This window comes from Pongo abelii, chromosome 15 (genome assembly GCF_028885655.2).
Source record: "Pongo abelii isolate AG06213 chromosome 15, NHGRI_mPonAbe1-v2.0_pri, whole genome shotgun sequence".
Lineage (NCBI taxonomy): Eukaryota > Metazoa > Chordata > Mammalia > Primates > Hominidae > Pongo > Pongo abelii.
This window is the reverse complement of record NC_072000.2, coordinates 81,475,598-81,502,838: the sequence shown is the minus strand read 5'-3', so window position 1 is coordinate 81,502,838 and position 27,241 is coordinate 81,475,598. Positions and strand designations below refer to the sequence as shown.

General features: G+C 53.0%; 1 protein-coding gene across 10 annotated transcripts in view; it reads right to left on the bottom strand.

Annotated features, from left to right (window-relative positions):
- Positions 1-27,241, bottom strand: part of TMEM63C (transmembrane protein 63C) — an 85,397-nt gene that overhangs the window by 12,407 nt on the left and 45,749 nt on the right. For all 10 annotated transcript variants that reach the window (XR_008513362.2, XR_008513363.2, XR_008513364.2 and 7 more), the window contains 14 exons: positions 27,143-27,224; positions 21,669-21,706; positions 15,351-15,493; positions 13,583-13,631; positions 10,901-11,009; positions 8,308-8,381; positions 7,581-7,661; positions 7,347-7,470; positions 6,465-6,598; positions 4,612-4,734; positions 4,025-4,178; positions 2,619-2,725; positions 1,046-1,132; positions 399-464 (listed from right to left, as the gene is read on the bottom strand). Coding sequence is in view for 7 of the 10 variants with exons in the window: in XM_054530884.2 (XP_054386859.1) it covers positions 399-464; positions 1,046-1,132; positions 2,619-2,725; positions 4,025-4,178; positions 4,612-4,734; positions 6,465-6,598; positions 7,347-7,470; positions 7,581-7,661; positions 8,308-8,381; positions 10,901-11,009; positions 13,583-13,631; positions 15,351-15,493; positions 21,669-21,706; positions 27,143-27,224 (1,371 nt within the window). In the remaining 3 variants the exon portion in view is untranslated. The remainder of the gene's footprint in view (positions 1-398; positions 465-1,045; positions 1,133-2,618; positions 2,726-4,024; positions 4,179-4,611; positions 4,735-6,464; positions 6,599-7,346; positions 7,471-7,580; positions 7,662-8,307; positions 8,382-10,900; positions 11,010-13,582; positions 13,632-15,350; positions 15,494-21,668; positions 21,707-27,142; positions 27,225-27,241) is intronic.

Here is a 27,241-nt window from a genome sequence, read left to right as displayed (position 1 = left end):
TACATGTAAAACTGGCAGAATCAGAATAAGCTCTGTGGATTGGACCAGTGTCAATTTCCTGGTTTTGATATTACACTATAGTCATGCACAATGCTTCCATTGGGGGAAACTGGATAAAGGGCTCATGGAACACCTACCCCACATACAGTTTTGGGGCAACTTCCTGTGAATATACAATTATTTCAAAGATATCATTCTGAGAAGGGGTCCCTGAGCTTAACTAGATTGCCAAAGGGATCCCAGCACAGGAAAGGTAACGAGTCTGCCCAGTGAGGGTGTTCACAAGCATTTGTCTACACTTCTGTGAGCAAATTCAGGTGCTGGACTCAGGGAAGAGCACATATACCCACTCCAGTGTGCACACACAGCAGCCCTGGTGGACAAGTGGGAGTACTCACTGGAACCTGATGGATGCCTGCTCTAGATAGTAGATGTCAAAGAGCCAGCGGAGAAAGACATCCAAACTAGAAGCAAAAACAAGGCAGGTCTACTAGTTAGCAAACCTATGAGCTAAGGCTGAGGGTTCAACCATCCTCCCTTGCCCAATCTCCAAAGAAAGACCCTTGCTTTATTCCAGCTGGCCAGTCCACACTTCCCCTCTTCCCTCTTAGTGCTGGGCTGTCCTGGCCCCCAGCCCTTTGACCTTTCAGCTCAAGGCCACCTCCTCCAGCAAACCTGGGCCAGTTTGCAAAACTGTAAGCAAACATTTCTCTCACAATATTCACTCATTTCTCTCACAGTACTCTCTCCCTCTTCTGAATTTCTACTGTTTTTGGCTGTGTTGTTCCCATGTGGGGCTGTCAGGCAACTGGTAAGCACGCCTTGTGTCCCCAGCCAGATGATAAGCCGTATGAGGGCCGAACTCACAGCTGACATGTTAGTGTTTGCAGGAAGCCCGGCTCATGCTACACCCATGACAGGCACGGGGCTGTCTTTGAGGAGTGGGTTTGCAGCAACCACAGGCAGGTCTACAGTATCTGAAAGAGGAGGTCTTAACTCTAAGAGAGCCTGGCTAAGAGGGGAGGGATAATTGGAAGTGAGGTACCTGGTCAGTCCCATAGAGGGCAGAATGATCACCATGAACACCAGAAAGATGTAGCACTTGTGCACCATGACCAGATTCTGACTTGATCTAGAAGGAAACAGAGAGATATTCATCAATGGACGTGGTCTAATAAGAACCAAAGGCCTAACTATGTAATAGAGAGGAAGAGAGACACTGATATGGTTTGGCTCTGTGTCCCCACCCAAATCTCATCTTGTAGCTCTCACAATTCCCACATGTTGTGGGAGGGACCCAGTGGGAGATGATTGAATTATGGGGGGGTGGGTCTTTCCCATGCCGTTCTCATGATAGCGAATAAGTCTCGTGAGATCTGATGGTATTATAAGGGGGAGTTTCCCTGCACAAGCTCTTTTTGCCTGCTGCCATCCACGTAACATGTGACTTGCTCCTCCTTGCCTGCCACCATGATTGTTAGTCTTCCCCAGCCACATGGAACTGTAAGTCCAATAAACCCTTTTTCCTATATTAATTACCCAGTCTCGAGTATGTCTTTATCAGCAGAGTGCAAATAGACTAATACAGAGTCCAATGAGACCTCTTTCTTTTATAAATTGTCCAGTCTCGGGTATGTCTTTATCATCAGTGTGAAAACTGGCTAATACAGACATATGCAGAGTAGAGGTCTGGGCTGGGAAATTGGTTTAATCGTGCATACCGATGCCATCTCCATAGACCACTGTGAGTTGTGCTGCATCTGGGAGCAGCAGGAAAGAACAGCATGATCCACTAGTGATGTCTGTACGGGCACGGGAAGGGATGGGAAGGCACAGATGTGCCATATAGTTGATGTCTCTGTGTTAAAGAGACATTACCAAGAATACTCAAAATCCCTGCAGAGTTTCAGTCATCAATATAAGTCTTGTTCTTGGCCAGAGGAAAAGGCCAGGAAGGATTTCCGTTAGGACAAACATTTTGGCTGCTGCCTGGTGGAATAGTAGGAACTTTTGGTGCGGAAAATAACTTTTGAGATGCATGCAGCTTTCAAGCCAAAGTACTGCCACCTGCCCAGGGTATGGCAAATACTTTCTACCCAGTGAGCAGCCACCATAGAACCATCAAGGCTAACAAATGGGAAAGCTCCTGATTGGGTAAAAGGTTGGCATGGTGTGGGCCGTATGTGATGATAGTCATAGTGAGTTTGTGGGCCCCTCTGTGTGGCCACAGCATTCTATTGACATTCCCACACAAGTCTTTCCTCCTGTGCCTTCTGCGTGGAATGCCTGGGACTGCCTAGCTCATGCCTACAGCTCCATGCCTTCAGGATATGGCTGGGGCCTGAGGGAGAAGCCCAAGGAGGGCTTGGCTTTGGCCCCACACTCTTAGGCAGTGGCTCTATCTCAGCAACCCAGGGGCCCAGAGACAACCCAGACCCTCCTTCCAAAGACAGAACACCTGTTGGTCTTTGGGGATGGTTTCAGGTATCAAAACCATCCCTTATCAATTCCCCTTCTTAGGCTAGAAGGGGGGCCCAAGTGCCAGGCTGGCGGGGAAGCCAGGGCAGGGGAAGAGGCTGGAGAAACCACAGGGCTAGGAGAGGAGGCCCCCAGGTCACCTGGTCCAGTGGGCCTCGAGGAAGGCGGAGAAGTAGACAATCAGAGGCAGTATCACTGTGAAGCCCCAGAGCATCACAGAGGGGAAGAACTGGGTCACAATTGGGCTCTGCAGGGGGAGAGGGGAGGATGGCAGGAGAGACGTCAATGCAAGCATCCCCTTCCCCTTGCCTCTTCTCCTCCCACTCACTCCCAGGGCTGGCTTGCTCTCCTGGAGGCTGCAAGGGGCCTGGCCCTTCTCACTGGCTTTCCTGGCCAGGCAGAGGCTGACACCCAACGTCAAGTGGAATACCCAAGGGGCTAGGCCTTCTATGCTGAGGTCACTGGAGGGGCAGCCTGAGCTTTCCTGAGTGACCTCCTCCTAAGGCCAGAGCTAGCCAGGAGTGCAACCCCAGCAAATTGCCTTTGCTGTGATGACATGTGAGCGGGGGAGGAGGGGAGGATGGAGGAGTCCCCAGGGAGAGCTGTGGCCCTCCCAGGATGTGTGGGGTCTGGGGCCTATTACAAAGTTGACAAAGGGGAACAGAAATCAGCAGCAGAAGTGGTGTGGCTTGACTTGTGTGCGTGTGTGTGTGTGTGCATGCACATGTGTTGACTGTATGTGTGTGCGCACATGCACACATGTGTTGACTCTGTGAGTGTGTGCATGTGTGCGTGTGTGCATGCACGTGTGTTGACTTTGCGTGAGTGTGTGCATGGGTGCATGCACATGTGTGTTGTTGGGAATGAGGATGGGGAGAACATGGAAGAAGAGACCTTCTAGGCTCCTAGTAACAGTCTTGAGGCTAAAGAATTTGGAAACGGGCTAGGATCCCTCTGACCTGCACCATCAGCAGAAGGCATCCCCTAACTTCAGAGATGGTTCCCCCAGGGCTGAGGGCGCCCAGCCTGGAGTGCAGGTGTCTGGAGATGAGGGAGGTGGAGGCAGATCTTGAGCTCCCACTTCTCTGAGAGGGCTGCATTGGAACTTACCTCACTCTTCCTCACTCTCAACCCTACTACACAAACCAGGAGCCTGCTGCCCCGGACAACTTGCGGAGAGCAGAGCCACTCACACTTGCCACACCCTCTGGACCCCAAGCTGGCCTGGGATGACCCCGTTCATGAAGACCTCTGAGCCCACGTTGACAGGATGACACCCCCTCCAACTCACCCCAGGACCTGCCTGTGGACTCCCCACTCTCCCTTCCCACTCTAGCCCTGGTCCCTAAGACTGGCAGTCACCCACCTTCATCCCTTTAGAACAAAGCAAGCCCTACCCCGCCATTTGCTCCATGGCCACCTCCACAATGTTTGCACTGTATGGGCTCCACAGCCCCCTCCCAGGGGGCCCCCCCATCCCATCCTCGCCTGAATTGTTCCTTGATCTCCCTGGGGCCCCCAGGCCTGGCCTGAGCAGAGGAGGCACCTGCAGCTTCTCGATGGGGCGGGTGACGTTGTACATGTCAATAGTGTTCATGATGATGGCAGGCGTGGTGAGGAAGAAGAAGAGGAAGAAGAGGAAGGTGTTGATTGCGATAAAGCGGGCCCACCAAAAGAAGCGGCGGACAGACAGGTGTTTCCTGGGGAAGGATGGAAGAAGGAGGCACATTTAGAGACATCAGTTCTTAGAGCCCACGTGCTGTTTGCTGTAGGCCAGCTGTGGACTCAGGCTGCCCTGGTCTAATCCAGCCTCCTGGGTCCAGACCTGCATGTAACGGGCCCCTGGACCGTCCCTTGTCACATCGTTTATAAAGGATCCGGAGCATATAGCCAAAAAAAAATGGACCTGAGTTCTCTCTGCAGAAAAAACCTCTTTGCTAAGGGTTGGATGCCTCCCACACTTGTGGGAATGAGTCTGGGCGTACACACAGGTTGTGGTGCTTAGGAGAGCATGGAACTTAGTCCCCTTGGAGTCTCTGTTGGGCAATTACATGGGGAGAGAAGGCCCTGTCCTGCTGCCTTCTTCAGTCTCAGAGGAGCTCAGAGGAGAGGGGAGGGATGGAGGAGGCTTACCAAATAATGTCTTTGGGGTGTGGGGCCATAGTGACCCTCCAGTAATATGATTTGACGATGGTGGTCACTGAGGACTGCTGGGGTTGCACACCACACTGGACATACTTGTAATCCTTACGGACGCTGCAGAGAGGGGAGAAGAGGAAGAAACGTGGGTCTGGGGGTGGGGGAATGGGCTTAGGAGGGTCTCATGCCAGGAGCTCAGGGCCACTATGGTGGTCCTACAGATGGGGGCTCATCCCCTTCCTGGGGATTCTTGAAGCCTTGGATATGTCTTCAGGACCTTAGAGGCAGACAGTTCCTAAGGCCCAGTATCTGGAGGAAAGGGCATTTGAGGGTGCCTAGACTGCCCAGGAAGGGCAGAGGTGCCACATGGTTCTGTTTCTGCCTTTCCCCTTAACAGCAGTGACAGCACACAGAGACACTCTTTCTTTGAGATTTGATAAGGGAGGTACTACTTTTAGCCTCATCTTAATATCAAAAGCTACTGATTATTGAGTTCTTTCTGTGTGCTTGATACTGTGCTAATTGACGACCAGCATCATTTCCATTGCACAGATGACTAAATCGAGGTGCCTAGAGATGTGACCAAAGAGGAGCAGGTGCTGGAGCCCCACTTCTGGCTTGCTAGCTCATATTCTGCTGTAATTAAGCCTCGGATCCTCTCTACCAAATGACGATGTCTCAAAGAATGAGCAATATTACCTCAGGTAGGTGTATTGCTTTAAAAACACAGAAATCGAATAGAAGGCATATCACTTGTCAACCCTCCGGGAGGTGAACAGGGCAAATATCAGTAACTAAATTTGCCAGATAAGACGTTGAGAGTGTAAGGAACTTGCAAAATTGTGTACCATTGCTTGTGAGCAAAATCTAGGTAGTTTTGCTCTTCCTTTGTAAGATTGGGGTAGGTGGGAACAATGTGCTGTATAGGATCAGCCTCCCCCAGAAAGAAGAGCCCCCTTGCCCCCCACAGTTCCTAAGAGATAAATTCTGGAGCCCCTTTAGGACTTTGGCCCAGTCCTAAGGATCCTTCTGGAACATTCCAGAGTGGACTGAATTCACTCCTTGTCAATGCATGGGCTGCCAGAGGCTGGGGCAGAGAAGAGAGGGGCCTGTAGAGCTATGAATTAGGAGAGGACTGCAGCAGGAGAACGGCAAACAGAGCTGCTCTATCCTGACGCTCTCTTATGGTGAGGAGGGAGTGACGTATGTGTCGGCTGGGCACAGTGGCTCACACCTGTAATCCCAGCACTTTGGGAGACCGAGGCGGGCAGATCACCTGAGGTCAGGAGTTCGAGGACCAGCCTGGCCAATATGGTGAAACCCCATCTCTACTAAAAACACAAAAATTAGCTGGGCGTGGTGGCGGGCGCCTGTAATCCCAGCTACTTGGGAGGTTGAGGCAGGAGAATCGCTTGAACCTGGGAGGCAGAGGTTGTAGTGAGCCGAGACTGTGCCACTGCACTCCAGCCTGGGTGACAGAGCGAGACTCTGTCTCAAAAAAAAGAAAAGAAAAGAAAAGAAAAAAGAAAAAGAAAAAGGGATGCCATTCTTGTCAAGGGCAGAAGAGGAACCACGAGGTCAAAGGCTTCTCTGACCACCTGTGTGCTAAAGCAAGGACAGGGAGTGAGGAGCCCCGGCCTGGGCACCCCTTGAGACTGGCTGAGCCCCAGCAGCTGGGGGAAGCAGGTATGGCCATCTCATCCACTGGGGAGCCAGATGGCAGCTGCCTGTGAGGAGCATGGAGGGCCCAGGGGAGGCAGAAGGGGAAACGGGAGGCGGAGAGGGAGGAGAGTGCCGAGAAGCAGGGGTATGCTTGGGGCTGGGTGGGGCGCCTGCCTGGTGCTCACCGCTTGGCCATCCTGGAGTCCTGGAAGGTGACAAAGATCAGGTCCAGGCGCTTGAGCGGCACGCGGTTGAGCTCGGCGTTGAACTCGTCCGTTAGCTGCTCCTCTAGCTCGCTGTAATACTGCTCTGCATCCACCTGGGGTGGCAGGCAGCCTTCAGGGCTGGGGCCAGAGCCACAGGAAGGCCTCCCTGGTCACAAGGTTCCTCCCCACTCAAGCCTCCCTGGATTGTGGTGGCCTTGAAGCACCTCAAGGAGCCCAGGACCCTGGCTGGCCTCCAAAGTCCCACCTCTAGAACAAGAAGAGGCGATGACTGCCATTCACCCCTGCCCTTAGATCTGGGGAAAGTGAGGCATAGCTAGGGGTACCCGGGGGCTCTCAGGCTTGGGGTGGACCCCAGAGAGGTGAGAGGATGTGTTTGCCGCATTTCCACGAGACAGGGTGAATCTCTGGGCTGGCAGAAGTTCGGTGTGCTCCTGAAGCAGGTGTCTGAGTCTTGATGCCCTCTTTGAACCATAGTGGTCAGGTGATAAGTCAGGCTGTTGCCTTCAAATGTGTCTGTCCTATCTCTTTGGGAGCCTGAGTCCTGGCAGCCTCATGTAGCCTGCTGTGTTTTCTCTGGTCCTTCTCTCTCATTCTCCCATCCAAGACCAGAAAGGAGACAACAGCTAGCTTCCCTGGATTGTTCTGAAGGTGGCTTCCAGAAAGGCTCCCATCTCAACAGGGAGGCAGGACATGGTGGGTGGGGAGGAAGGAGCTGGGTGGGGAGCACTAGAGCAGACCTGAGTGAGGCCTGGGGCCCAACAGTGCGGGCAAAGGCACAGAGCCTAGAGCCCTAGGACCCCACTGCTCCCTTGCTGTGCTCCCGACGCTCAAGCCAGTTACCTCCTTGAAGCAGGTCCAACACTTGCAGAAGCACAGGCGGGCGCAGGGGTGGATCCTGATCATCACCTTCCCAGTCTTCTTGGCCTTGGCTGTGTAGAAGAGCCGGCCCCGCATGGCATGGCGCCTGCCAGCAGTGGGCAACGGGAGAAGGACCTGCAGGTCAGGGGCCAGCAGAGCCCCATCCTCCCCTTTTACCCCCACCCCGGGCCCCAAAAGTCCCCGCTGCAGCCTCACCTCTGATCGTCCAAGTCGATCAGGTTCCTGACGTCGTAGCAGAAGTGGACTCTTGTCACGACACTGCCTGGATAGGCCTCGCTGCAGCCACAAACGTGGGTGCTGAGTCGGCCTGTGGGGTTGGGGATGTGCTGCCCCTACCCCCCCTACCCAGCATGTCGGCCCTTAGGGCTGAGTGGCTCAGCTGCCTGGTGTTCCTGGATGGGAGACTCCATCTCTGCTCCTAAAGCTGAACCTCAGTGTTTGAACCTTGGCGATCTGAGAGCTGCCAAATCCTTCCTACACAACTCAGAACAGGGCTGAAGGGTGGAGCTCCACCCACTGGGGAACCCAGGAGAGAGCTGTTCACAAAGAAATAATTAGCTCAGTGAACAGTGTCTTTGGGGCTAGGAACTTGGGGTCACAAAGGATGTCTCCAGATGATCTGCTCTAAATAGCTGTGATCCAAGTTTGCCTGTGCTCAGTAGTTGGAGCAACAGGAGAAAGAAAAATTCCCATCACCCATATCGCAGCCATGCCATGCAGGAAGTCCCTGATTTCAGACACCCTGCTCCAGCTCCAGCAGCCCTCCCCATTCTAAAAAGCTGATCCTGAGCTGAGTCCAGGGAGAGCCACCCTGGGGTGTCCCAGTCCCACCATCCTGCACCAACTCACTACCCACTTGAGGACCCAGGCGGGGTTACAGGGAGGAAGCAATCCACGCCTCAGCCCACCCCAACCCACTTACTGAAAATGCTTAATGATGAGTTCTGGGTCTTCAATGTCCTTGGGCACATAGGTGATCATTAGTGTCCTTGTGACCTGGGTGGGAATAATAAAAATGGAGAAAGAAGACTGTGCTTGCACAGGAATTCCAGATACCTGAGTCTTTTGGTGGCCCAGAGCAGGCCTTCTGCTCACAGCAGGCTGCTGCCAGTGCCTCCTTGCTGAGAGAACCAAGAAAGCCAAAGCCAAGGTGGGACACTGTGGGCCAAGGAAGTGCCAGCTGCCTTAGCCCACAGTGTCCCAGCTGAGCCAGGCAGCTCTGAGGTTGGTCAACTGTGCTTCTGTTCTCCTCTGTGCCCAGCTGTGGGTGCCCTGCTCTGGACCACTGTGGTGAAGGGAGGAACGGCTGGAAAGCTGCCATCAGTCTGGGGTGGAGGATCAGAGCTCCATGATTGGAAAGAGTTGCCCGAGCGACCCCACAGTGATTTCTGCTTTCCCCGTAGCTTCCACTATTCCAGCGTAAAGCCTCACATCGCTAGGGAAATCCCTCACGTGAGACTGGGCGGGGGAGTTGGGAAGTAAACAAGACTCTGGGGAGAGGATAGGGAAGCTTCCCCCAAACTTCACATTTTATTCTGTGAATGGGAAATATCTTCCTGGGTCGTCACCTTTAAGATGAGTCTGGTAAATTGTGCTGCAAGAATCAGGGGTCTTGAAAGAGGCTTCTGGTGACAATAAGGAAAGCTGAAGTAGCAGACACCAGACTGGTCAAGGGTGACCAAGCCTCCATGCCTGGCAGGCTGAAGCATTTGGGTTCACTTTTCAGGGAATGTGGATTTGCACTCTGGGGTGGGTTCAAGTGAATCAGTCCTTTTGAATGGATGGCCTGGAAGGAGCTGATTCCACACCACTGAATCTTTGAAAGGCTGAGGACAGGAACTAAGGATGCTCCTCACTCTTGCCCATCCCCAGCAGAGCATGGGTGCTGGTCCAGATGGGTGGCACTGCTGGTGCCTGCCCATGGCCCCCTGTCAGTCTTCTCTGCACACCAACACCTGCAGCAGGCTTCAAATACTGCGACTGCTCTTTCCCGGCCTTGGGACATGTTCAGCTTTTGCGCAGGGCAAGTAGTGGAGGAGTTAAAGCCCCCAAGTGCAACCCTCAATGAATGGTGGACAGGGAGCTGGCAGAAAATACCCTCAATTGCTCACCTCCAGGAAAATTCTGGGGCATGTGCTCTACACCAGCTCCCAGAGTTCCCAGGTCGTGAAGCTCCAGTTACCCACAGTGGTAAGTTGCCCCTCCATGCTCCCTTTTTTTGGTTGCCTTTGCATCCTCACTCCCTTACTGGCCTTTCCTGGGATCACCTCCCATAAACAAGTGCTACTCATTCCAAGTCTCAGGGTCTGCTTGGATGGGGTCACCCAAACTGAGACGGTGGGGATACGTGGGGGTCTCTGACCTCAGAGACATTGCAGAAGGGCAAGGCATGGGCCTAGCAGGAGCGGGCAGGGCCAGGTACACTAAGTAGCAGCAGTTCAGCAGGGTCCTGACCACTTAGCATGGAGGCCCCCGCTGGTCCACTGGGCCTTGTTAATCCTTTAGTTTTCAGATGGTGGGAAGTCCAAGAGTCCCTGGGGAGGGTCGGGGCAGCAGGGGGCAGGGATAGGAGGTACCTGGGCAGCAGCTATTTACCAACCAGTCTGAAAGTTTCATTAGGGTTGAGAGGATAGAGGGTGAGAGGGTGAGAGGGTGGAGGAGGGTGAGAGGGTGGAGGAGGGTGAGAGGGTGGAGAAGGGTGGAGGAGGGTGAGAGGGTGGAGGAGGGTGAGAGGGTGGAGGAGGGTGAGAGGGTGGAGAAGGGTGGAGGAGGGTGAGAGGGTGAGAGGGTGGAGGAGGGTGAGAGGGTGGAGGAGGGTGAGAGGGTGGAGAAGGGTGGAGGAGGGTGAGAGGGTGGAGGAGGGTGAGAGGGTGGAGGAGGGTGAGAGGGTGGAGAAGGGTGGAGGAGGGTGAGAGGGTGGAGGAGGGTGAGAGGGTGGAGAAGGGTGGAGGAGGGTGAGAGGGTGAGAGGGTGGAGGAGGGTGAGAGGGTGAGAGGGTGGAGGAGGGTGAGAGGGTGGAGGAGGGTGAGAGGGTGAGAGGGTGGAGGAGGGTGAGAGGGTGGAGGAGGGTGAGAGGGTGGAGAAGGGTGGAGGAGGGTGAGAGGGTGAGAGGGTGGAGGAGGGTGAGAGGGTGAGAGGGTGGAGGAGGGTGAGAGGGTGGAGGAGGGTGAGAGGGTGGAGAAGGGTGGAGGAGGGTGAGAGGGTGAGAGGGTGGAGGAGGGTGAGAGGGTGGAGGAGGGTGGAGGAGGGTGGAGAAGGGTGGAGGAGGGTGAGAGGGTGGAGGAGGGTGAGAGGGTAGAGAAGGGTGAGAGGTGGGGGCCAGGTGATTGTTACTAGGGCTGAAGGGAGGAAGCTTGGCCCCTCCCTGCTCAGGTGAAACTGTCCCCTCCCATCTTTCACAGTCTCCCTGGACCCTCTGAGGGCTCCTCTGAGGGCTTCTCTGAGGGTTGGGAGTGGTCAGCCCAGTGGGGAGGGGCCCCAGCTCCCAGTGGAGAGCAGCTTTGTAGGCTACTTACCTTTTGGCTATTCCTGGGCGCAAACCCCAGGCAGTGATGAGCCATGAACATGAAGTTGGTGATGAAGTAGAAGAAGGACAGCAGGCTATGCAGCCACAGGAGCTTGCTCCTACAGGGAGGGAGGCAGCAGCAGTGAGGTCAGCCTGCGAGCTCCCCAGAGCCCACTGCACACAGACCCCTGGGCCTCCTTCTACCGTCAGTCTCCTGGGGCCCCCCAACCCATCACAGTCTCCTCAGACCCCCACAACCATCCAAGTCTCCCCAGACCCCAACCCATTACAGTATCCCCCTACCCCTACCCATCACAGTCTCCCCAGACCCCCACCCATCACAGTCTCCCTAGACTCCCCCTACCATCACAGTCTCCCAATACCCCTACCCATCACAGTCTCCCCATACCCCTCACCCACCACAGTCTCCCCATACCCCCCACCAACCACAGTCTCCTCATACCCCCACCCATCACAATCTCCCCATACCCCCACCCATCACAGTCTCCCCAGACCCCCACCCACCGCAGTCCCCCTGGACACCTTCCCTACCCATCACAGTCTCCCTGGACACCTCCCCAAACCATCACAGTCTCCTAGGGCTCCCTGCTCCCTCCCACACATCACAGTCTCCCCAGATCCTCCCACCCATTGCAGTCTCCGTGGATGCCCCAACCGGTCATGGTCACAGTCTCCTTGGATCTGTCCCACCAGTCATAGTCTCCTAGGACACCCCCACCCATCTCAGGCTCCCTGGACACCTCCCCTCACTCATCACAGTCTCCCAGGTCTCCCTCCCACCCATCACAGTATCCCTGGATCCTCCCCTCTCACCTATCACAGTCTCCCCAAATATCTCCCCATCCATTGCAGTCTTCTCAGACCCTCCCCTCCCACCGATCACAATCTCCCTGGACCCCCCTCTCCCAGCCCACATGCAGTCTTTCCAGGAACACCTTCTTGGAGTCCAGACACTCAGGTGCCTTGGAAGGGGCATCAGTGGTGAGAAGGGGTCTTGCTCCAGCTCATGGGGGGGGATGTTTATTGAGTGTTTACTCTGAGCCAGATCCAGGTGGGACTTAGTGCGTGGTGGGCATTTTCTCACTAGACTCAACCACACACATAGCCATGCATGTGGTTATCTTCACTTCACTCATAGGGAAATGAGGGTGAGAGAGGGTCGGTGACCCTCCCAAGGTCACTGTAGCAATGGTGCGCTGGAAGGTGAGCCCAGAGCTGCTGAAGTACTTAGATTCATCACTGCTACGCCATCCTGCCAGCTGCTGTGGCTCAGGCCCCCATGGTTGCATAGCAGACCAAGTGAGGAAGAACCTGGGTTACCTGCAGGCCTCGGGGGAGGAGGGCCAGACGGTTTGCAGCACTGCCCCTGGGGTAGGAGAGTCGGGGCACTTGGACCATGTTTGCCATCCCTGCTTTCCACTCACATGATGCCATCCCAAAACACCTGGCTAGGATTGCTACTCAGAAATAGGGCCCACCTTATTCTACATGGTTAGAAGGGAGAAAGGTCACCTTGTTTCAAAATACCCCTGGTGCCTGGCACCTCACACGCCATTGCCATCTGCTATGATGGTGGGTCCACCATGCTGCTCCACCCTCAGTTTCCACAGAGGGGCAAGGCTACATGGTCTCTATACAATGCTCCAGCTCTCTGCCAGGATAGATTCATGGAGATTGATGGCTTTTTGCTGTTCTACTAGAATTCACTTTTTGTTGGGAAGATGTAGGTACCTCGGGCCAGCAATCGGCCTCGGGAAGGAGCTGATATCCCTGCTCTGGTTGGCATCCTCAGAGGAGGATATGGTGAAAGCAGAGGTGAGAGGATGCCATAGCCCCTTTCCGCTGATTTCAGAGTTTGGGTTAAGCCAGTCTGCTCCAAGGTGTATTGCAGGAGAGCAGGGGCAGAGGGATAGGGGTTAGGGGAGGCGAGGTGGGGCAGGGGTGTGTGAACCCCACTCACACTTGCTGGAACTGCTTCTGCAGCTTTGTCAGGAATCAGCCAAGCTGGCCTAGACACCTGGGCCATGGCATGGACCAACGGGGTCACATTTGGCTTGGGGCAAATTGATATGGCCTCCAGTCAGTTCGGCTGATGTTGAAACCCACAGGTTCTTGGCCTGTGAGGGGAAGGAGCTTAGAGAGCATGTCCACCAGCTCTTCCCCAATGATGGACATGAATAAGGACTGAAGCTCGGTATTGGGGGTGCACTACTTCAGACCTAGGGCCAGTTAATGGCAGAGGTGGGGCATGAGTCTGCTGTGGGACTCTGAGGGGGACTGTCAGGCACATGATTCACTCAGGTATATGACGGCTGACTGGAACCTATTGGTGGCAGGAAAACAATCTTCAATCTCTTTCAGCACATGGTCTCTGCCTCTTGGGATCTGGGTACACTAAGCAAATAGGACCATTTCTCCATGTCTTCATGAGTGGCCAGTTTGGGCAGCTCCACTCATGACAGGTGAGGACACAGGGCCTCATCTCACACCAAGAGTCCTGCCCCACCGAGAGGATGCAGCTTCTGGCATCTCACTCAGGACCCGGTTTCCAGGGAAACCAGGCCTTTCTTAACAACAAAACGCTGCCCATGTTACAAACTGACATGTTAGACCTCCTCTCCACACCAACACCCCCAGCCAATGGAATGGGAGGTTAAGATCAGGTACCTACTCTGTGGAGACATTGACAATGGTGGTCCGAGCAAAGTGACTGCTCCAGTCTGAAAGAGAAAGAAGTTGCTGACCTCGAGCCTGGCTCCTCAGTTGCTGGGGGTGCCAGAATTCAAGGTTCCTAGACGAATGCGTGGGGTCTGGAGATGCTTGCCTTTGACCTCTTCTTCCTTCTGGTTCCCCAGAGCTTCTCCCCAACTTTTAACAAAAACATCAGAGGCCTCTTTTCCCTGGCACTGCTGACTGGGGCTCTCGGGAGGAAAGCGAGAACACTTCTTTGTGTGGTATCTCCAGGGCACAATTGGCACATAATGGACACCCAGTGAATGCTTGTTGAAGGCACCAGCCATCCAGCCACAAGCAGAATGATGAAATTAGCAACACTATTACCACTGGCAACGTCCAGAAAAGGCAACACTGCCTCATTCAGAGGAAATCCTTCTGGCTATGTGCATTAGTTTGACGGTTCAGACACCCCCTTATAAAATGTGTCTAAAAATCCTGCATGATATTATCACTGCCAACATACCAGCTCTTAGGACGAGACAAGACTCAGATATTACTCTAGTAGTGGCATTTGGTGGCATGGACACTCAGTGTGCTAAACTGAATTAATTAAGTTCTACCTCTAGCCAAGGATAAACAGGTAGAAACCTGAGGAATCAGGGGAAAGCTGGTTGCCCCTGGGGCATTTACGGTGCTATTTTGCACCACCCAGTTGTACAGTCTTCATACAGCTCCATTCAGCTTCATGATTCTAAATGAAATACTAGCTGCTATTCATTGAGCACCTACTATGTATATGAAGCACTGTATAGGTATGTGGCATGTGATCTCCCAATCTCTAAGACAGTTGAGGAAAGTGAAGCTCGGGAGACTGATTTGCCATATACAAGGTTAAATCACATGTTAGCGGTCAGGTGCGGTGACTCATGCCTGTAATCTCAGCACTTTAGGAGGCCAAGGCGGGCAGATCACTGGAGGTCAGGAGTTTGAGACCACCCTGGCCAACATGGTGAAAACCCGTCTCTACCAAAAATACAAAAATTAGCCAGGTGTGGGGGCGGGTGCCTGTAATCCCAGCTACTCGGGAGGCTGAGGCAGAAGAATCACTTGAACACAGGAGGCAGAGGTTGCAGTGAGCTGAGATCATGCCATTGCACCCCAGCCTGGGCAACAATAGCAAAACTCTGTCTTAATAAATAAATAAATAAATAAATAAATAAATAAATAAATAAAATAACATATTAGCTAGGCAAAGGTATTTTCTGCGGAGCAGGTGTAGGTAAACATTGTGGAGCCATGATTTTTCTGCTTTGGAAGCCAAGGTCTCATCTACAATGCTGGTCCGTTCAAAGGGCTTACCCTGTTCCAATGAGTGGGAGTAGAGGTCCTACAAGACAAATTCTGCACCTATGGTGTTATGTCCAACCGAGTGGGTTCAGGGATCTTTGCAGTGGGTCACATGTCACAAAAGGGTCTCCAGGAATGCCCAGCCAGAGTGGCACCATGAATGAACACTCAGTTCCAAACTGAATTAATACTATGTGCCTGCTGTGTGTCAGGCCCTGGGCCAAACCTGTGACAAAGGAGGAATCGTCTCCAGTCTCCACATGAGAGAAGCGAAGCATGGCTTGTTCAAGTTCACACAACAACAAACTCCCAGAGGCAGGATTAGATGTCTAGACCCTCAACCCCAGCCCTGACTGGCTTGCCTGGCTGCCTCTCAGGTCCAGCTGCTGCCCCAGGGCCAGCTGAGCTCTGCCTACCCAGAACAGATCCAGTATAGTTGATGGGGAAAATGATGCCCAGGGAGGGGATACAGATGATGAGCACAAAGATGATGAGGTGGTACTGGAACACGATGTAGATGCGCGCGTCGTCCCCACACTTGTTAATCAGATCCTCATCCCTGGAAGAGACACACAGACAAGGACATGCCTCAGGAGCCAGCATGGCCACCACTTGTTGTGGGGAGGTAGAGGGAAGGGCAGAAAATGAGCACCCCCTCCCCAAGTTTTATTTATTTTTTAAAAATATCTCTATATCTTATATATAAGGCAATTTTGAAATTGCCCTATATCTCAAAGCCTCGGTTATCCCTGAAGTATACTTTAACTGAATTTCACAGACATATCAAAGATAGGGGCTCTGTTACAGATACACACTCAGGAATCCAGAAACACTCTTGAAATAGAGCATTCATTCATCCCTTTATTACTTCTTCAAACATTTTGAGTAGTTGCTATGGTGCAGGCACCAGACAAAGCAGTCGTGGTATTAAGAGGCACTCTATTAGGAAAAAAGGAACACCTGAAACCCATGACGAGATAATGAGCTATCACTCCACACTGCCAGATTTGCCAAAGTTGGAAAGTTGGACAACACTAAGTGTTGGTGAGAGTATGGGGCGTTGGGAGTTCTCCTGCTCTCATGGGTGTATATGCTGGCCCAGTTACACTGGAGAACAGTTGGTATTATCTACTGAAATGGAATACATGCACATTCTATGACCCAGCAATTCACTCTTAGGTTTATACCCAACAGAAATGCATGACATGTGTACCCAGAGACATGTATAAAAATTTCACAGATGCATTACTTGTAATATCCTCAAACTGGAAACAACTTACATGTCTATCAAGGTGAAATGGACATAAGAGCTGTGATATATAAATCATGAAATACTAGACAGCAGTGGTCCCTAATCTTTTTGGCACCAGGGACCAGTTTTGTGGAAGACAATTTTTTCCATGGACCTGGGTGTGGGGTGGTAGGGGGGTGGATAATTTTGGGATGAAACTGTTCTACCTCAGATCATCAGGCATTAGTTAGAGTCTCATAAGGAGCACGCAACCTAGACCCCTCATATGTGCAGTTCACAATAGGATTTGTGCTCCTGTGAGAATCTCATGCCGCCGCTGATCTGACAGGAGGTGGAGCGCTCAGGTGTAATGCTCGCTCACCTCCTGCTGTGCGGCCAGGTTCCTAACAGGTATCCATCTGTGGCCTGGAGGTTGGGGACCCCTGTTACACAGCAATAAAAATGAATGACCCATAGCTGAACCTCACAAACACAATGCTGAGTAAAAGTCACCAGGCACAAACAACACATACTGTGTGGTTTCAGACATACAGTTCAGCTATAGGCAATGCTGAGCTATAGAGTTAGAATGGGATGGGGATGAAGGTTGGGGGGCAGGAAGAGAGCTGCTAGGTATTGACACTGTTCTAGTTGTGGATCAGGATGGCGGTGGCACAGCCTTAGCTTTGTGACCACTGAGCTGTACCTTTTTTTTTTTTTTGAGACAGACTCTTGCTCTGTTGCCAGGCTGGAGTGCAGTGCCACGATCTTGGCTCACTGCAACCTCCTCCTCCCGGGTTCAAGCGATTCTCCTGCCTCAGCCTCCTGAGTAGCTGGGACTATAGGTGTGTGCCACCACGCCCAGCTAATTTTTTGTATTTTTTAGTAGAGACGGGGTTTCACCATGTTGACCAGGATGATCTTGATCTCTTGAGCCCAAGGGATCCGCTTGCCTCGGCCTCCCAAAGTGCTGGGATTACAGGCGTGAGCCACCGTGCCGGGCTGAGCTGTACGTTTTTTGGTGTGCACTTTTCCATGTGCATGTTATACTTCAATTTAAACAATTTAAAAGCAACAAGTGCTCATAGAAACTTTGGAAAATATGAAAGAGAAGTAAATAATTCATCTACAATCTCATTGAACCTAAGACAATGACTAAAAAGCATTTGGGGCTGGGCATGGTGGATCGCGCCTATAATCCCGGTACTTTGGGAGGCGGAGACAGGTGGATTGCTTGAGCCCAGCAGTTCGAGACCAGCCTGAGCAACATGGTGAAACCCTATCTCTACAAAAAATATATATATATAAATTAGCTGGGTGCAGTAGCATGTGCCTGTAGTCCCAGCTACTCTGGAGGCTGAGGTAGGAGGATCGCTTGAGCCTGGGAGGTTGAGGCTACAGTGAGCCAATATCATGCCACTGCACTCCAGCCTGGGTGACCTGGGGAACAGAGCGAGACCCTGTCTCAAAATAATAATAATAATAATAATAATAATAATAATAATAAAAAGCATTTGGAGTTAATTTTTGTTTGTTTGTTTGGAGACAGAGTCTCACTCTATAGCTCAGGCTGGAGTGCGTGACATGATCTTGGCTCACTGCAACCTCTGTGTCCCAGATTCAAGGGATTCTCCTGCCTCAGCCTCCAAAATAGCTGGGATTACAGGTGTGTAACCAGCTAAATTTTTGTATTTTTAGTAGAGATGGAGTTTCACCATGTTGGCCAGGTTGGTCTCAAACTCCTGATCTCAAATGATCTGCCCGCTTTGGCCTCCCAAAGTGCTGGGATTACAGGTGTGAGCCACCATGCCCAACCCCCTTTATTTTCTTGTTGTGCTCATTTTACTTGGTGATTATAGTTATAAAAAGCATTTGATGCACTGCTCTTTTGCTTGGCATTTAATCTCAAGCCTTTTCCGATGGTTTTACGGAATAGTGACAGTGGCCTCTGTCGATGGAGCACTGGTTCGTGCTCAGCACCACGCAGGCCTCCGCACTCCACTGGTGGATACACCGTGGTTTACCCACCCCTGCCCCCTTGTCAGGATTGTAAGTTGTATGCAAAACTAGCATCCAGCCTGGGATTCAGATTTATTTTTAAGGCCGGGTGCAGTGGCTTCTGCCTGTAATCCCAGCACTTTGGGAGGCCAAGATGGGCAGATCACTTGAGGTCAGGAGTTCAAGACCAGCCTGGCCAATGTGGTGAAACCCCGTCTCTACTAAAAATACAAAAATTAGCCAGGCATGGTGGCACGTGCCTGTAATCCCAGCTACTTGGGAGGCTGAGGCAGGAAAATTGCTTGAACCCGGGAGGCGGAGGTTGCAGTGAGCTGAGATCGTACCATTGCCCTCTAGCCTGGGCGACAGAGTGAGACTCCGTCTTAAAAAAAAAAGAAAAAAAAAAGATTTATTTTTAAACAATACTACAAAAGGCACACCTTCAAGGTTTTCAATGTTCCCATTTGAGGAATTATTTAGAGCTCTTGATTTTTTAACTTTGAGCAGCTAAACGTTTCCCTCCCTGGACTTGAGAATGAAATGCCAGAAGTGGAATGGATGAGAACTTCTGGAGAGCAGGGGAAGGTCTTCTTGCACTGCCTGAGGTGGGGTGAAGTCCAGGAGCCTCCAATCAGGTGGAGAGAGCAGAGGACTGGACAGGACTGGATGGCACTGAGAGCACTAGAATTCTCTTCCTGGGCCAGGAATTCCTGCCTCCACCACTAGGCTTGTTTCCTTTCTCCATCTTTCTTGTAAGTGCCCCACCTTGACCTTCCAGCCAATCACCCTTCTTCCTACTCACAATTAATTCTCTGTCTCTGCTCTCATTGCTTCCCTTCCTTCCACCTCTTTCTGAAGACATGCTGGATCCACTGTTCTGCTCTCTCATCTTCGGCATCCTCCTCTCTCTGCGTCCACCTGTGTCCACCCGCATCCACCCACACCTCTTCCCCGTAAACTACAACCAGGTTCAAGTGCTTGTTGGTTCCTCTGTAATAAAACAGCTCCTCAAGGATCCACTCTCTGATCTGTTCCCTGACCTGTTTTCCCTCCTCCTTCCAATAGCTTCACTTCCCTCCTTCCATGCACCTCTGGAAAAAGGTGACCTTCCTTCTCTGCCTCCGTGTCTTGGACATCCTATCCTCGGCCTGCCCTCCCAACAGAGACCCAACTCACCAAAGTCAATGTCCTTTCGTCAGCCCCCATTCCACTCCACCTCTGTAGCACTAGAGGTTGCTGGGCCGCCCCACCCTAGAGGAGAGCCTTGTCCTGGCCTGGCTTCAGTGAGTCCAGCCCAGAGGATGCCTCTTCCTCCTGCCTCGATGAGGCGCTCCCTTGGGCCACTTCTGGTCTTACATCCTTGGATGACCCATCTGCTCCCATGACTTCAACTACAGCCTCCATGCACCATCTCCCAAGTTGAAATCTCTAGCTCTGACCTTTCTCCTAGGCTTCAATCTTGTTTTTTCAACAGCTCCTTTGTCAGCTTGCATACTTGCCCTGACTACATCTCATCATTTTGTGTTTCCTCTCCCACCTAATGGCATTACTACCCTCCCCAGAAACCAGACCTCAGTTTCTCCCTCTTTCTTAACTAGGCCACAACCTACTGACTGTAGCCTTATGATCTCCCTCCCATCTTCCCCTCCCATTGTTTCTCTAGTCACTGCCCCGGTTCAGGTCACCAGCACCTCCCACCTCGACCATTGGAATAGCCTCCTTAACTGCTCACTTTGACTTTGGACTTTCTCTAATGCCATTCACTCTCCATACTTTTGCCTACACACATATATTGGTCTGAGTTTCCAGCTTAAAAACACTAATTGGCTCTCTGCTGTCTCTAGATGAAAGCCCAAGATTCTCAGTATGACAGTCAAGGTCCCAGCTGAGGCCCAGTGCGGTGGCTCATGCCTGTAATCCCAGCACTTTGAGAGACTGAGGCAGGTGGATCACCTCAGGTCAGGAGTTTGAGGCCAGCCTGGCCAACATGGAGAAACCCCGTCTCTACTAAAAATACAAAAATTAGCAGGACATGGTGGCGTGTGCCTGTAATCCCAGCTACTTGGGAGGCTGAGGCAGGAGAATTGCTTGAATCCAGGAGGCGGAGGTTGCAGTGAGGTGAGATTGTGCCACTGCACTCCACCCTGGTGACAGAGAGATACTCTGTCTCAAAAAAAAAAAAAAAAAAAAAAAAAAATCCCAACTGATCCTTCCAGCCCAATTTTTACCCCCCCCCGCCACACTTACCATGAAACCTTGCTTCTAGTCACACCAGATTTACCATGTCTGGGCACACCCTACTCATCTCTGCAACAAACTGGCTCACACAGTCCTTTACTTCCGATGTGCCCTCCACATCCCATATCGTACCTGTTGAAACTCTTCCTGTCCTCCAATGCCCGGCTCAAAACTATACTTTTCCAGTTGGAATTCATTTCTCTCTTCCCCAGATGCTGTCTGCATAGCAATTATAACTCTCCTATTCTGAATGCTACGAAGGGAGTTTTGTTCACCTTTGTTTCTCCAACCAGACCGCATGGGTTTGTGCATGGGGATGCTGCTTGACTTATTGCTGCTCAGTAAACGCATTAAGCTGTCTTCTATGACACTGCTCTCAAGGGGTGCTGGATGCACAGTGCAATGCCCTGCCTTCCTGCTTTCCCAGATGCTGGGTCCGTGACAGAGGGGCCTCTGTGATAGGAGTCTTTGGGTAGGGGTGGGGTGGAGGGGTTTAAAGGATGGGCAGGACAGGACAGATGGAGCACATTGAGGGAGAGCCCATGAGCGTGTGGGGTCTGAGGTGGAGGCAGAGCTGTGTGCACACATGTACATGTGTGTGCATGTATGTATGAGTGTGCACGCGTGTATGCCTACGCAGTGGGAACATAGAGTTCTGGTAAGTGTCTGCTCTGCTGAAGCATCTGGCTGGCGTTGGAGAATCAGGAGAAAACAGGTAACTTGAGGTCGGCTTGCAGGAGAAAACAGGTGACTTGGGGGCTGCTTGCTTGCAAAGTGGGGTCTGGCATTCAAGAAATCCAGAAGGTTGAGGTAGGCAAGGGCTGCCCCTCTGCTCTCCAGGCACTGAGGCCGAGAGAGGCCTGCCCTTCTGCCCGATGCGTTTGCTTGGGCAGAAGGGCGAACACATGATATGCTGAATGATGTTCACAGAAATCAAGCAGACAGCACAAAGGAAGGATTTCTTTTTCCTGGGGTGGAGTTCACAGAAGCATTTCTCCAGGCATGCAAGTAATGATTCAGCTAGTAAAAGTGGTCCTTCCCTGAGGGCTGAGGCAGAGGCAACAAGGGCAGTGGGCTGTGCCCAGTTCCCACTTCACCAACTGTACCCCAGGAAAGCATCCTTCACCGGTAATGGGCCGAGGTGGTGGGGAGGGTACAGAGCTCAGGCGCTGTCTTCACAAGCTGGGGTCTGCTAACTTTTCCAGGAGCCTCCACCCCCTACCCCCAAGGCAACACAGTCACAAGCTCACAGAGCCCGGGCACTTACTTCATTGTTATGCTGTTGAAGAACCAGGAACAGAATCCCTGGGGAAAAAGGAGAGAAACTGTGAGAAAACCCAGGCCCTGGCCTGCCCTGCCCAGCTCTGGGAACCCAGGCGGCCGGGTCATCTAAGACAGCCGTGGCAGTGTCCGGGGCCTCCTTCCTGGGAAAAAGAGTCTGAAGGCTCAGTTGGGAACCAGTGGTGACTGTGGAGGGAGATGCTTCCCTGGAAATGGGTGGACATCTCTGCCCTCCTGTTACAGGAAATGGGGTTTAGAAGGTGACCCTTGAACTGGAGTGGGAGAAGTGACTCCTTCTGGTGTGAACGTCTGTTGCTCTCTGTCTGTCCTTCATGCTTCCTTCTGGAAATGCCCTTCCCTGGATGCGTGTGGTGCAGTGGGCTCCTACTCTTATTCTGTCCAATTGGGAGTTTGCCTCCAGTGATTGACTGGCTAATGGGAACTTTAACCAAGTGGGGCCAATTAAAATTTCCTTAAGGAAGCCAGGCATGGTGGCTCACAGTTGTAATCTCAGCAGCTCAAGAGGCTGAGGCAGGTGGATCACTTGAGCCCAGGAGTTTGAGTCCAGCCTGGGCAACACAGCAAGACCCCACTTATTACAATTAAAAAAAATCCCTTAAGGGGATTGATATGGGTGTTGCAAGGGAGAAGGTCTCTTTCCCTCTGAATTCCTGCACCTCGGTAAACATCATGAAACCTGGCGTGGTTTGGTGGCATCTTTGATGCCATGTGCTGAGGGTCCTGTCCTGTTGATGCCTTTCTCTTGGGGTCTTGCTGTCTGGAGTCTCTGGGTGGTGGGGAAAGGTGGCCTCAGCCATGGGGAGATTGGTGGGGGACTAGAGAGAGAGTCGTCTTTGGAACGGTGTGTAAGAGAGGGGGCTGGGGCCTGCAGCTCTAAAAGCTGCAAGCTCTGGTAGCTGGTGAAGTTACTCAGGTGCCTGCTTCCTTTTGGGATCCCAGAGGACTTAGCAAAACCTGCACAAGGTTACAGCTCTAGATTGGCCCCATTTGGGACATGTGCACTTCTGTGAACCAGGCAGACCTCTTGATTGATAGTCCTCTGGAACCACATGGATTGGGGAAGAGGTATTTCCCAAAAGGAAGCAACTATCAGCCAACCCGACACAGGGAAGGAGACTTAGAAGGCGGGCCTTATGCCGAGGGGAGCAAAAGACATCTGTTTCTTTTTTGCCTGTACTTGTTGCTTCCTTTTGAGAAGGCACAAAAGAAACAGAAGTCCCTTGCTCCCCTCGGCATAAGTCCCACCTTCTAAGTCCCCTTCCCTGTGTTGGGTTGGCTGATGGTGACAATGGCCACTCAGAGGGTGTTCACGGCAGGACATTCCTCCAGCTATGTCCTGGGGAGCTAAATTAAGGATAAATGTTCAGGTGTGAGTCAGAGTAAGGAAGGGAAATAGCACGGTGGTGGCAGCAGCAGTGGGGAGCATCCCCAGGGAGGGGTAACTAGCAAAGCAGAGCTGGGCCGAGAGAGGTCCAGCCACCCCTCCTGCATGGAGAGTCTGTCTCCGTGGCCCAGCTGGGCAAACAGGGTGCAACTGACTAAGGGAACAAGTAGCTTTCTTGATGGTCCCTCATGATTAGGCACCACTGGGGACACATCTTCCTGGGAATGTATTTCTTCCCCTTCCACTACAGGTGCACAGGTGTATACTGGAATAGACAGAGGATGGGTCATCCAGGAAAGGGCAGAGGTCATGAGTAGAAGCGTGGCCATGAATATCCTGTGTGGATCTCTCTCTCTCTCTGTCTCTCTCATGTGTGTGTGCACACACATACACAAACACACACTCCCTCCCCTGAGTACACATTGTCCCTCTGAAGGCATAAACCATTCAGAAAGCTCAGCAGCTGAACAGCCACACGAGAGGCAGATACAGGGCTGCAGTTCCCAGGAGCCAGCTCAGCTGATGTGACAGAGTGACAGCTGTCAGTTCACTTCACCTATCTGAGCCCCCGCCACCTGGGGGTAACAATACCTGACCCAACTTGCTCAGGGAACCATGGTGAGACCCATTTTCTTCACCCACATCACCTAGCCCTGGCTGAAGGCTCCCCATCCTGGCTGGACACTATGGGGGCCACCTCACTGAACTCTCTGTTCTCCATTTAATTTAATTTACGCCCTCTTCAGTTTGTCCCCCTCACTGCTGCCATAAGGATTTATCTTCTTAGATTTTTAAAAATAAAACTTTTTTTTGTCATTGTAACAAGAAAAAAAAATCAAAGTGATAGTTCTAAAAATAAACCTGCGAGCCACCTTGCAAGGTAGATGTTGCTGCCTTTTTTCTATCCAGGAAGCCTCCAAGAGATGAAGTCACTTGTCTGAGGCTCTGCATTTTGGAGAGGGCAGATTCTAGCAAGTGAAGGACCCGGCCTCTCGAGGGATGACAATGGAAGGAATTTGGCTCCGCTTACTTAGCGCAGCTGACAAATATGCATCAGATGCTAAGTACATGGCAGGCTGGATTGGATGTGGGGTGCAGTGATGAGCAAATCCAAGTTCAGGGCCTGTGGAAAGCAGACACACTAGACTGATCTTGCAGGTGAGGGATCATTACAGACAGGGTTAAAAATGTTAAAGAAAAGGAATGCATTTTCTGTGGCTATATAACAAGAGATCTGGACCCAGGAGGGGTGGTCAGGGCTCCCTGGGGAAGTATGCATAAGCTGAAATCTCAACAAAAGGTGAGTGACTCAGAGAAGGGCCACTGGGGAAGGGGGAGAGGGAAGAGCCTGGGGAAAGGGCTGGTGGAGGGAAGCAGGTGGCCCTGTTGAGAAGCTAAAAGGTGGACCCATGTGGCAGGGATAGGGGAGTTGGGAGGAGTAAGGGAGGATGGACCAAACTACCAGGCCACGGCACAGCATCTGCAATTGATTCCACCGGCCCTAGGAAGACAGTGAGGGTCTCTGCAGCAGAATATACGTCCCCAGGCAGGGGCATCTCTCTGGATGCAGGTGGAAAATGGAAAGGGCCCTAGAGTGTGGACCTAAAAGGATCAGTTAGAGCTACTGCAGTTGTCCAGGCAAGAGGCTGATGGAGGCCTGGACCAGGGGATGGTCGGAGGGATGGAGAGAAAGAAAGCTGGGAAGGTCAAAGCAACACAACGTGGAGACACATTGGCCATGCTTGGGGGCCTGGGTAAGAGGGAGAGGAGGCCCTGGGGAGGATGGTGGGAGGTCTGAGACCAAGGTCACAGGAACAGGTGGGTGTGTGGTGGGATATCATGAAATGTTTTGGACAAATGGAACCCCAAATGACTACAATATCCATATGGAGGTATTTTCAAAGGCATTGAATAATCAGGCTGGGGCCCAGTGAGAGGATTAGCTGGAGACAGGAATTTAAAAGTTTATGTGTAGAGATGGCAAAGGAAGTTGTCAGTGTGGGCGTAATTGCCCAGGAGACAGGGCGAGGGGAAGGGTATGGGATCAGCTGGTTGGGGGGACTCCCAGTGTGGAGGAGAAGCCTGCAAAGGAGACACAGGAGGAGCAGACAGAGAGGCAGAAGGAAAACCCAAAGAATGTGACATCACCTATGCAACGGAGAGCACCTGTGCAAGAGAGAAAGACGGTCTACAGGGTCAGACGTTTCGGAGAACACAGACAAGATGTAAACTGAGAAAAGTCCATTGGATTTAGTGGTGGGGGGAACCACTGCTGATCTTCAGGGTTGTCTGGGTGGAATGACGGAAGGGAGCTCACATTTGAGGAGGTTGAGGCGAGAGTGGGAGGGGAGGCATGAGTGGGAGGGGAGGCGTGAGAGGGAGGGGAGGTGAGAGTGGGAGGAATGAGTGGGAGGCACGTGTGAGTGGGAGGGGGGCATGAGTGGGAGGGGAGGCGTGAGTGAGAGGCGAGAGGGGGAGGGGAGAGTGGGAGGGGAGGCGTGAGTGGGAGGGGAGGGGAGAGTGGGAGGGGAGGCGTGAGTGGGAGGGGAGGCGAGAGTGAGGGGGGGCGTGACTGGGAGGGGAGGCGAGAGTGGGAGGGGAGGCATGAGTGGGAGGGGGCGTGGGTGGGAGGGGAGGGGAGAGTGGGAGGGGAGGCGTGAGTGGGAGGGGAGGCGTGAGTGGGAGGGGAGGGGAGAGTGGGAGGGGGGGCGTGACTGGGAGGGGAGGCGAGAGTGGGAGGGGAGGCATGAGTGGGAGGGGGCGTGGGTGGGAGGGGAGGCGTGAGTGGGAGGGGAGGCGTGAGTGGGAGGGGAGGCGTGAGTGGGAGGGGAGGCGAGAGTGGGAGGGAGGCGAGAGTGGGAGGGGAGGCGAGAGTGGGAGGGAGGCGAGTGTGGGAGGGGAGGCGAGTGTGGGAGGGGAGGCGAGAGTGGGAGGGGAGGCATGGGTGGGAGGGGGCGTGGGTGGGAGGGGAGGCGTGAGTGGGAGGGGAGGCGTGAGTGGGAGGGGAGGCGTGAGTGGGAGGGGAGGCGAGAGTGGGAGGGGAGGCGAGAGTGGGAGGGGAGGCGAGAGTGAGGGGGGGCGTGACTGGGAGGGGAGGAGAGAGTGAGGGGAGGCGAGAGTGGGAGGGGAGGCATGAGTGGGAGGGGGCGTGGGTGGGAGGGGAGGCGAGAGTGGGAGGGGGCGTGGGTGGGAGGGGAGGCGAGAGTGGGAGGGGAGGCATGAGTGGGAGGGGGCGTGGGTGGGAGGGGAGGCGTGAGTGGGAGGCCAGGTGTGAGTGAGAGGTGAGGAAGTGGTGACAGCAGCATGGGCCTCTGTCAGTTCAGCTGTGCGTGGGGGTGTGGAGGGAGGACGTTCTCAGGGCTCCCTCTCAAAGTATTCAGGGCCCCGCTGAAATGTCACCACTGCCCGAGACCATCTCTGACCTCCCCCTGTGGCGTTCTCCACCATGCCTCTGTCTGGTCGTCTCCCCTGCCTGGGGAAGACAGCGCCGTGAGGCAGGACTTGGTCCCCAGCTCCCAGCCCAGTGGCTGGCACACAGCAGGTGCTTCCCAGCAAGTGGCTGAAGGAATGCGTGAGTCGGGTGGAGGGCTGGCCTTCACCAGGGAAGAGGAGGAAGCAGCAGACTGCGCTCCACTAAACAGGGCTGGGAAGCCTGAGGCTGAGGGTATCCCGGATGACTAGAATCTTCTATGTGAAATGGGAGGTGAGGCCTTGACTCAGAGTCAGAGGCAGGGACGTGGGCAGGACGGGACTGTGAGAAGGGTTGGAGATTTGAGCAGAGAAGAGAAATTAATGTTAAAAATCTCTCTAAGATATCTTAATTCATAACACTTACTTGGCACCCTAGTAGTAGGTATGATCAATATCTCCAACTTTCAGGTGGGGAAACTGAGTCTGGGGGAGGCTGAGGAATTTGCTCAAGGTCACACTGCCGGAGTGGTTGAGGCTGGCTGATTGCAAAGCCCCAAGGTCTAAGCCGTGCTTCTTCCTGTGCACACCACGCCCGCCTGCCCAGTGCCGGGACTCCCACCGCCCAGACCGCTCCTAGCACTCACCTTGTCTCTGCGTTCCATCTCCAAGGAAGTCTCCGAGGGAGATGTCTTCTCGCTCTGCTCCCCATAGATCAGCGAGGTCAGGCTGCCAGCCAGGGAAGG